Here is an 11,298-nt window from a genome sequence, read left to right on the forward strand (position 1 = left end):
GGGCCCAGCCGCTCCGCGGCATGTGGGATCTTCCCGGACCGGGGCACGAACCCGTGTCCCCTGCATCGGCAGGCGGACTCTCAACCACTGCGCCACGAGGGAAGCCCTGTCCTCACTTTTTATGAGGGACTTGGGAAGAAAATAGTAACCTGTTGTAAGCAAAGTCCTCAAGTGAACAAATATAAGTACATAAAAAGACATTAAAACAAACTTTTGTAAATATGGTAGTTAACAGATTGAAGCTTTTAAACACTATTAACAGGGTTGGAGTGGTGAGGTTTCATAGAAGATGTGGTTCGTGAGCAATATTCAAAGGCCAGGGTTTGATGCAGAGGAAAAGGAAAATTTTTATATTCAAGGATGGAAATAGATGAGTCATACTGAGTAAAAGGAGAGTAGGGAAATCTAGACAAAGCTGATGGCATTAAGCCAACAGGGAAGCACATACAGAAAGACTCAGAGGTAGTATTCATTCAAACAACATAGAGTGAGCACAGAGACATAAACAAACAAGAATTCCTGTCCTTCAAGTAGCTTGCAATCTTGAAGGGTAGACAGAAAAGTTAACAGGCAATTAATTCTAATCTTTATGATTAGGATAACACCAGGATGCCTTGGGAAGTCACAGGAGGGCATCTATCTCAGTCATTGGTATCCGGAAAACTTCTTGCGACACATAAGCTTTAGGTGGTTTTCCTATGGCAACAGGAATCGTGAGTAGTAGATGAAATGACAGAGAAAAGAAAAGGGAATTCAATTCTCAAGCACATTAACCTATTAAATCTGTGGTGTTTCATTTGATTCTAGAAGGAATTAGAAGATAACACTGATTTTTAATATGGGTATTGTGAAAAACAGGAAGTCTGTTCTTTCCGGTCTGTGTTGGGGTATAGGGAGGAAGGGAGGAGATGCGGGGATATAAACAACCAGGGAATTCTGAAAAGTACTACAGGTGAGAGAGCCGGGCACTAACCTGTCTGGAGGAGGAAAGTAAGAATTGGACGAGGTTCCAAAACCTGCCAGCTTTACAAAAAATGAAGATATGCATGTGACTGAATAAAGGAAGAAAGTGGAAGGAAATGGTGGTTTTATAAAAGAACATAATGAATTCGTTTTGCGTACACACTTTATATTTTCAAATGTATTACTCTGTTATCCCACCTAAACGATTCTCTAGATAGAAGGGACCTTTCTTATGTAACATATTTGTTAACAGGAATTTCTTTAGTTTTCAGTGGGCAGGGCATATTCTCATCATATTGCCTGGTGGGTACAAGAAACACAGGTATACGGGGTTCCCTAGAATGGTGAGATCAAGATGGCTAGATTTAGAATCAATGAAATCAAATATACAAATTAATTTTTTTTAAAGGAATGCATATAAAAAGAAAAAGCACATCAAAATACAATAAAGGGACTTCCTGGTGGCACAGTGGTTAAGAATCTGCCTGCCAATGCAGGAGACACGGGTTCGAGCCCTGGTCCAGGAAGATCCCACATGCCGCAGAGCAACTAAGCCCGTGTGCCACAACTACTGAGCCTGCGCTCTAGGGCCCACGAGCCACAACTACTGAGCTCGCGTGCCACAACTACTGAAGCCCACGCACCTAGAGCCCGTGCTCCGCAACAAGAGATGCCACTGCAATGAGAAGCCCGCGCACCACAATGAAGAGTAGCCCCCGCTCACCGCAACTAGAGAAAGCCAGCGCGTAGCAAGGAAGACCCAATGCAGCCATAAATAAATAAACAAACAAATAAGTAAATAAATTTATTTATTTATTTATTTTTTTAATTTTTTTTTTTTTTTTGCGGTACGCGGGTCTCCTACCGCCGCGACCCCTCCCGCTGTGGAGCATAGGCTCCAGACGCTCAGGCTCAGCGGCCATGGCTCACGGGCCCAGCCGCTCCGCGGCATGTGGGATCTTCCCGGACCGGGGCACGAACCCGTGTCCCCTGCATTGGCAGGCGAACTCTCAACCACTGCACCACCAGGGAAGCCCCCAATTTTTTAAAAGCACAATAAATAAAATATTCTGGCTGTTTCAAGTAGTCTCTAAAAGTTGCTCTAGAATAATGACACTTTTGTAATTAACTATTGAAATGATTGCGATTTCAGCTTCTCTTGCAAGTGAGTAAACAGTTTCAAGAGATCACTGAGTCATTCAATGGAAAACTGATTTCCAAATGGTCTCATTGTTTCCCCAAGATTAAACTGTAACAGAATGGAGTACATCTGTAAGGAATGGACAAAAAATAAGTTGTATCACTTTAGGATAAGTGTACATCCCATAAGGGAGTTTTCAAACTGCTCACACAATAGGTATGTACACTGTTCTATGTGAAATCGAATCAGTATTCTAAAATGCTGCCAAGAAGCAGGTCAAGATATTTGGAAGACTCTTAAGATTTAAAGTATATGACACTTTACAATGACTATACCACACACGCACACAAACACACACATTTCTCTCCATATACAGAAAGTAATATTAAATTAAGCTGAGATTTTATGTGATTTAAACACTGCTTTGCACTTCTAATAAAAGATTTGTTATGTAAAATCAGAGATGATATTCATTACTTCATAGAACTACCAGAAAAGAACAGCTCTCCTCTCAAGCAGTGTAAATATAGAAATTTTAAACTAGCGGATTATTTACAGACAAACAGTGTCCAAAAATTTCAATCTTGCAAAACTCTCTCTGGCCCTTTGTAGGAAGGGGGAAAAGTACACGACGTAGAAATAATTATCTATAAACAAGAAGTAATTATATTTAAATGTAATAGTTAAATAACATAAAACATATATTAGCACTCTCTTCCAGAAAATGTCTAGACTAAAAACTGAGAACTAGATAAACTATTCATGACACGGTGAATACTGAAAGTACTATTCAAAAAACATGAATATTGATAATCAAAACAAAACATGGTCTAAAAAAGTAATGTCTATATCATTACAGAAATACAAATACTCTTCTATTCTTCTCAAATAGAACACCACATTCTATGTACATCACAATAACGAACTAAATTACAATTGAGCAAAAACTGGGAAATGCCTGATTACAAATTTCAACTTTAATGCTGACATCCTAATTTACAAGCTGGATTTTCCTATGCTACAATTAATGAGCCATGGAACCAAATAGTGTCATCTGACCTTATAATTCTACTTCAAAATTCTATGTTTCACAGTTTTCATCCTTTTTTACATTTTTTAAATTGAAGTACAGTTGATTTACAGTGTTCTATTAGCTTTCATATTTCTTAATATTGGCTTTAATATAAAATATTCAAGTTAACTCAGTATTTTTGATGTACGATGTCTGAAAAAGTTAAATACTTTTGGATTAAGGAGATGAATGAATATCAAATCAGATTAGATTGCTGAAAGGATAAACTATTTCTTTCATGTTGACAAAATGTGTTATTTTATAAGACATGCTAATGCCCAATAAAATGAGAATAAGGTTTGAAAAAGCTAGGAGGTAAAAGAATCACAATCAGCAACTGTGTCAAGGGAAAACAGGATTACTTTTATTGGCTACTCTATCAACTTAACTTCTCATAAAATCCTCCTGATCTATTAAATAACTTCAGAACTGAAGTATGCTCTCCCATGGGAGCTGTAAAAGAAATTAGATACAATTACAATTCAATACAAATAAAAAACCAACCTATTTGCCCTTAAGATGATTCTTGTTTTAGAAAGCTTTATCATTTATATTAGACCAGAATTTTCCCTAATGAATCAAGTGGGTCACTTGACATAATTATAGATTTTTATATTATGTTTCCTACAGAGGAAAATAGTTGATATGAGTAAATTCTGGAAAACTGTGGTAACTACACCTCCCTAAAGTGAATACAACAAACATCTGTTGCAAGAACTGCTTGGCTTTCAGACAGTATGTAAAGGGTGTTCTTTTTCCCAGTGTTTTGTTATTACAAAAAAAAAAAAAAAAAAAAAGCTTATTTGTTAAAAAACATGTTTCTACTATCGAGTCTCAAGGCATAAAATTTTAACATTCTGGTAAGTTAAACATAGGTCATTACCAGGTAGGTATATCACAGAAAGGGAAACACTGCAATGCACAAGACTCCACTTGCTTTCTAAAAGGGCAACAAAATAATTGGGCATGTTGCCCTCTGTCAGTGGGTTACATAGTAATTTTAACCATTGTTCCTATCTTAACTTACTTCTCAACACAAACCTAGCAAAACTCACATCATAGAGGAGGGAACTAAATACATAACTTCCTGATGATTTTCATCCTCTGTTGGAATCCAAGTGATAATTCAGCTTTCTCCTTTGGATTTCACCACCTCCTACCAGCTTCTAAGCTCCGTGGTAACCTGATATTCTCATTAAATGATAAATGAATTCTTAAAGTTTTACTCCAGTGACAGGCTAAATAATTGCAAAATTTTTGCATAATGCATTAAGCACAAAATGTAATAATTTCAATGGGAGGAGGGGAAGAATCAAGGAGCCTCTATGCCTCATCTTTTCTTAACTGCATCAAAGAATTGTTCTGTGCTTCTTGGTAAACTGAATGCATTTTCCCTGGTTCTGAAAGAACAGAATTTTACCTAAAATTCACAGGTATTCTGCAGAGTAAAACACCATCTTTTTAGTATTTGGAAATTCCACAAAGTGCACACAAATGAGCAGGTACAAATGAATAAAAATGTTTATAAGCAACAGAGCAGCACACAGCACGTAATACCTTTAGGATCAGGAAAGAAAGTAATAAACAGATGACGACTTCTCAAAACATTTCAAGTAACACGTAACTTTGCTCATTTCTCAATCTTCTATCTCCTCTTCTACTCGTGCCTACTCCCAACCATTCTGAGGTTACTATTTATAAAAAAGTTTAAGATTCCATTTTACAATTCCATTTTTATGCTAACAATAAGGTATTAATTTAATTCCTGAAACATTCCTAGGAGTACTGCAGCAAAGCATCATAATAACTACACTGAGAAACCTCTGTTGTTCAAGGAATGGGGAAAATAGGACGCTTCCATTTCTTTCTCTCCCAAATCCAAAGTAAGTTTAAGCACTTCATTATGTTTCGATAAGTTCAAGATCTACAATGGAATTTGTCCATGAATTCAATTAGGGCAGTCTAAAATGTTAACATGCACCTGGAATAGTACGTGTTTATATAATCATAGGGAAAATGCTTTACGTAGAGCAGTCCTCAAAATGGTATTTGCAAATTCCATCACAAGTCAAAATTTTGAGGAAAGTTCATTTAAAATGGATATGAGTAAAAAGGAAAAGTCAAAGTCACATATGTTCCAGTATATACAAGTTTAGAATAATTTTCAAAGTATATCTATGATTACTCTACATTCACTTCTTCTTACTAAAAGATGAATCACAAAAAGATAGTTGCCCTTTTCCTAGGAGAGACAGCCAGCCAACACCCACATGGCATACTCCAAAGCAATCAATTGTTAAAAGCTTCCTTTATTCAATGTAGCAGTCTTTAATTCCTATGGAGGATTACCATGAGTCATATATTAGGTTTAAAGAACACATTAGTTTCTTTTTTTGATGTCTATGGAAACATATAAACAGTTTCTTAAATTAAAAAGAAAAAAAAAGTATATTTTCCACAATGAATCTCAGAATACCAATGCATTTTCAGCAAAGCACCTTATAAACATAAACTAATCTAACATTCATAACTACCCATCATTATACACTATTATATCCATTTTACAGACAGAAAAACTGGTGCTAAGAAGTTAAAAGATGTACCTGAGTTCTTAAGAACAGATCAGGAAGGCACCCAATTACAATGTTGAAGATCTGCACACTGATGACTGTCTAAATAGATTTGTATTACTCTTTTTATCTTAATCACTCAATGTTATCCATAAGGTATTTCACAAAATCTAAAAAGGAAAAAGGTGCTAACTACTTAATTCTGAGTGAGGCGACTAAAGATACACATAAGCTCTATTTAATAAGAAATCCTTGCCTTCTTTACTACTTTTCTAAAATAAATGACAATTCTCTATATACAGTACCTCCTACACTTCAAATTAATCCCACTCACTTCTCATTTTTAAAAAATCACATTATTCCCATTTTACAGGTGAGAAGACAGGCACAGGGGCAAAGCTATTTGCCCATGGGTCCCACACAAAGTGGGAGAGAGTCTGGAGTTAGAACATGTTATGTATGTCCTTGGCTCCTCATCCATTTTTCAGACTAAAGGGCAATGTGGTTCCTATTATTCCGAAGTCACTAAAAGAAGCACACAATTTTTGAACGGGGGGCGTGGGGGAAGTAATGGAACACATCCTGAAAGTTACAGGTGTAAAGGAATACATCAAGAGTTTAGATTTCACTGTTCTTAAGGTTAAAATTTACTATAATTTAAGTTTTGAAAGCTATTCACATATCTTATTACTTTAGTACCATGAATCAGAAACTCTGCTGAGACACTGATTATCTGCCCAGAATTAGTCTCATGCTTTTATAGGAAAGATACAAGCTAGGAAATGAAATTAAATATGGAAGATAAAGAATGGGTCCATACTAAAAGGTATTTGCTGTCATGGAACTTGCAAGATAAGACATCAATTTTCAGCCTGGCTGATTACAGAATAGGACCCATTGCTTCTCGTCCACAGTGAGCATTTCAGAGGGACAAGAACACAACATTTGAGGGCAAGTGATGCATGGTAATACACACGACGCATTCCTTGAAAAGAAGAATGAACTAAGTAAGCTGTCGAGGTAAAAAAAAAAAAAAAAAAAAGTTAAATGACCAGGCCTTTAGCCCTTTAAAATAGATGAGAAATATATTCCTATAAATCCTTTAACTTTTGCTAAATAGTTAAAAAATAAAAAATCTATGGTCTCCAAGTGGGGTTAGGGGTGTGAATAATAATTCTTATCAGATTGATATAGGCTTTCTGTTTTCTAAAAAAAACTTAGGTTTCATGTTGCAAAACAGTATAACCAGCATATCTCCAACTACAGGAATCTTTTCAGATTCCAACATGGCAGCAAAAGTCAACAAACAAGACAGACAAAGAGCTGTCGCCTTAATGAGACATACCTCTTGTACTGATCGAGCCGCTGGCTTGTCTTGATGATTGGCCAATATTAAAAATGGTAAAGTGCATAACTGTGGGTGCTGAAGAGCTGAGTGCAGTTCATTTCTAGCAGTCTCTAAATCATCTTCTGAAGAGGCACTGTCTAATACAAATATTACCCCTTGAGATCCTTGGTAGTAGCGGCTCCAGTATTTCCGGATATTATCAGCCCCTGTCAAAAACAAAACAAATTCTCCTCTTAAAAACAGCTTTCAGCAACTGAAATAGTCCTGAAAAAACTGCCCTCCCTACAGACTGAGTTTGAGCCTAACTCAGAGAGCAGCAAAACCAAGCTGTTCACCAAGGGCTCTCTCCATACCATTAACATCATCTTGTTGACATTTTCTGAGAACTGCTTACACTGATCAGGACAGCCTTGTTTAATTTATCCAGAAAGTTAAAACTATTAGCACAATACCTTTATGTGTCAAAGTGCTAAAGTTTGTAATGACGTGAAATCTTGGCCTTTGGTACATCTGCATAACACCATTTGGCAATGAGCACACTCCTGGCCTCAGTCTGATGGGATGTTCATAGAAAAAGATATTGAGATGCTCTTCAGCCAGGGCCAAGTCTTATTCCTTGTCATATTTCCAATATCTAGCATAATGTACAACTCAAAGTTTGATACAGGAATGAGGAAAATGAGGGAAGGAGGAAATGAAATTATACACTAATTAGGCTTCCAACTCTGAGGAAACTGGGGCCAAGAGAGGTGAAGTGACTAAGCTCCATTCATGTGTATAGCAAATCACAAACTTGAGATCTGTGTCTGAGTTAGTAGGCAACTTGCCCAGGGAGGGCATGGGTATTTCCCATTACATCATGATGAATACTTCCTTTTCTCTGATTCATGAATAGCATGGGCAATTTTTGTGCATATGTGTGTACTGGGCGGGGGGGAGTTATATAACCAATACAAGTTATTGGTTACATAACAAAAATTAGATATCAAGGAATTTCACCAATTTAGGGCATATAATCAAGTTCTGACCACTCAATAACTATATTTTAGGCATCTCTTGAACATCTAGCTCCTGTGGTGGATATACTGTGCTGAGTGTTTGTTAGGGATTCAGAGTAGAGACTGGAGTTGGTGTGCCAATTGTGTGTCTCTTCCCAACACTGTTCAGTGACATCATTTTGGTAGCTTGAAAATGGACAGGGTAGGAGTATTTTCACCAAGAAAAATCAGCAAAAGCTATCTGTCAGGTCTTTTCTTCCCCTGGAGAGCCAATATACCACTAGATGACACTGAGAAGCTCTTATTTTTCTGGGAGAAATAGAATAAAAAACAAAGATTATAATAAAGAGTAATAAAGCACTGTGATAGAGGAACTTATTAGGGTTCTCTGGGAACAAGGGATGAGGCATCTTATCCAGACTGGGCAAGTCTCTTAAAAGAGTAATATCAACCAAACAACTACCATTTATTAAGAACTTCTACATTCCAGGCACAGAGCTAAGTATTTTCAAAAAAAAATAGCTCATACAATTCGTACAACAATCCTAAAAGGGAGGTGTAATTGACTCAGGCTTTGAAACTTATTTTGAGATGCTAAAATCTGGGGTATTCATCAAAATACTATGAGAAATAACCAGGTATATAATAAGAAGAAGGGCATTTGATGTTGAGCAACCTAAAATATGTAAAGACAGGGGATATGAGCAGGGTTAATGCCTATCAGGCAGGGTCCAACCAAGAAAACAAAACAAAGAGAGGAAATTTAAGCCAGCGATTATTTAATATAGGGAATTAGTTGCATAAGTGATGGTGGAACTAAGAAAACAATAGGGGCACTGAAATTAGCAACATCTTAGGTCAGGTCCCCTACATGCAGAGCCTGAGACGGCATTTCTTACACACCTGCGTATAGACAGAGCGCTGTCAGGAGAAACAAGAGTGAAAGAAGCAAGCCAGAATGGGGGAAGGACCTACACAAAGATATGGTCTCAGAAATCTGGCCTCAGTCTGATCCAATGAGCAGTTCTAGAACGTGGACTGAACCACGGAATTTGCCCCATCCAAAAGGCAAGGGGGCTGGGCTGTTATACCCCTGAACAGTCATTGGCTCTGAGCCACCCCTGGGGAACAGGAGAGGGGGCTGGGGCATGATCTCATAATCTCCCCAACATACTTGGTTGAGGCAATTACTGTCAGCCAAGGGCAGGCCTCTGGAGAAGGGTACAGGTGTGAGTCATTAGCAGCCAATACCCGCAGCAGCTGGGAGATGGATGCACTGGCCCAGTAAAGGAGATCTGGGTAGGGTACCAACAACATCTGCTACAGGCTACATCCAGACATTATCCATATGGGAGAGAAACATCCATAAGCTTGAAGAACAAAAGTAGGGACAGTGTTACCTGGTGGTAAATGTTTAAAATAACAAAAATGCTGTGCGTACATGTATCTATACACAAGCTTTTTATACATTTTACCTACATAAAGGATGTGTAGCACACAATTTTCATATAATAAGAATATATGCAACATGCTTTATCATAAATTCTATAGACCTCATTAGTGCTCACAGAATGCTTTCATTGATTTCGCTGAACTTTTGTATCCATAGCCAACCAGCAGTTGAGGTTGACCAACTCCAGTTCTGAAATAAATGTTGGTTGTGCAAAGTGTTTACATGTATTAAGTCACTGGCCCATGACAGTCTTATGAGGTAGGTACTTTTATCACTCTCATTTTATCAATAAGGAAATCAAGACACAAAACAATTACATAATGTGTCCAAGGCTAAGCAACTAGGAATATATTTAGGTCTACTGTGATTGAAATAGAAGGATCATCGACCAGAAAGGTGACAAAGCTAAATAAAGAACTCTACTACCACATAAGCCAAGAGGGGGAAAAGGGAACCTGTTAGAATAAAAGGTATCTAAGTGCTTATATATATTAATGCTTAGAGTGGGAACCTGTCCAAGAACATTTCCCAACCAATTAATTCAATGAATAGTATTATTGTCTACTCTACACAAGTCACTGAGCTAGGACCTACAAGTTTAGAAAGCCATTATTCCTCTTAGCTCAAACCCTCAAAGCCTGTAAAGTAATGCTGATTACAATGAGGTCTGCAAATGTATGAGAGGAAAAAAATATGGCCATAGCATTGGAGGGTATCCAGGGAGTGAAGTATAGGAGAAGAATACTAGATGCATGATTTAATGGAACTCGTTCACTGGAAATATGTCGGACATACTGGAAATCCAACTTGTGAAGTCATCTTTCAAGAAGAAACTATTTTCACCTGTCACATTTAGGAGCCCATAAGGAACCTAGTGAGATGAAATGATAGTCCCAGGACTGTGTTGGTGGATGAGACAAAACCAAATACCATAACTTTTTAAAATGCCCTGTATACGACATAATATATGAATGTTATTAATATTGCAAAGACCCTTTTCTTTAATCTCCTGCTACACAGTCATCTGCCCAATCTTAGCATTTCTGACTTTCATCACAAGCAGTGAGCTTGGAATTGTAAGTTGCAGTTCAGCCTCCCACAAAACAGCTTTAGAGAGCAGCAGCCTCAACCCAGATCAGGGCCGACAGGGCCGAGGAAACCAGGAATGGGGTGGGGTGGGGGGATACAGCTGTTCAGTCCAGCTGAGTGGGCCTTAAGTTCACTCACCAACTTCAAATGAGAAATGGATGTGTCACCCACCCAGCTGCCAGGTGCTTTGAGAAGTGAGCCTAACTGGGGAAATTCGGAACACCTGTTTGATTGCCTACATCCCAGCATTCCTAACCTACAAACCAACTCCACACGGGGTAACACACACAGGACAGCATATCTAACAGCAGTCTGAGCCTGCTCTTATTCTAATGACTGGCAATTGTGTGCTCTGTGTCCCTGAAATTACAATTGTTATATGAAAAGGATAAATACCAAACTCAAACCTGATCTATACTCTGTTCATTTAGATTAAAAATCAAAGGGGGGGGGCTTCCCTGGTGGCGCAGCGGTTGCGCGTCCGCCTGCCGATGCAGGGGAACCGGGTTCGCGCCCCGGTCTGGGAGGATCCCACATGCCGCGGAGCGGCTGGGCCCGTGAGCCATGGCCGCTGAGCCTGCGCGTCCGGAGCCTGTGCTCCGCAACGGGAGAGGCCACAACAGAGGGAGGCCCGCATACCAAAAAAAAAAAAAAAAAAAAAAAA

At 38.3% G+C, this 11,298-nt stretch overlaps 1 protein-coding gene across 4 annotated transcripts in view; it reads right to left on the bottom strand.

Moving 5' to 3' along the window:
- The window catches only part of ARL15 (ARF like GTPase 15), a 432,647-nt gene that overhangs the window by 214,570 nt on the left and 206,779 nt on the right, over positions 1-11,298 (bottom strand). For 2 of the 4 annotated variants that reach the window (XM_024119582.3, XM_024119575.3), the window contains one exon: positions 7,092-7,300. In XM_024119582.3, the coding sequence (XP_023975350.1) occupies positions 7,092-7,300 (209 nt within the window). Of the gene's footprint in view, positions 1-6,909; positions 7,301-11,298 lie in introns of those variants that run through there. The other 2 variants (XM_055086555.1, XM_055086556.1) reach the window with 1 other exon arrangement.

Source organism: Physeter macrocephalus, chromosome 8 (assembly GCF_002837175.3).
Source record: "Physeter macrocephalus isolate SW-GA chromosome 8, ASM283717v5, whole genome shotgun sequence".
Classification (NCBI taxonomy): domain Eukaryota; kingdom Metazoa; phylum Chordata; class Mammalia; order Artiodactyla; family Physeteridae; genus Physeter; species Physeter macrocephalus.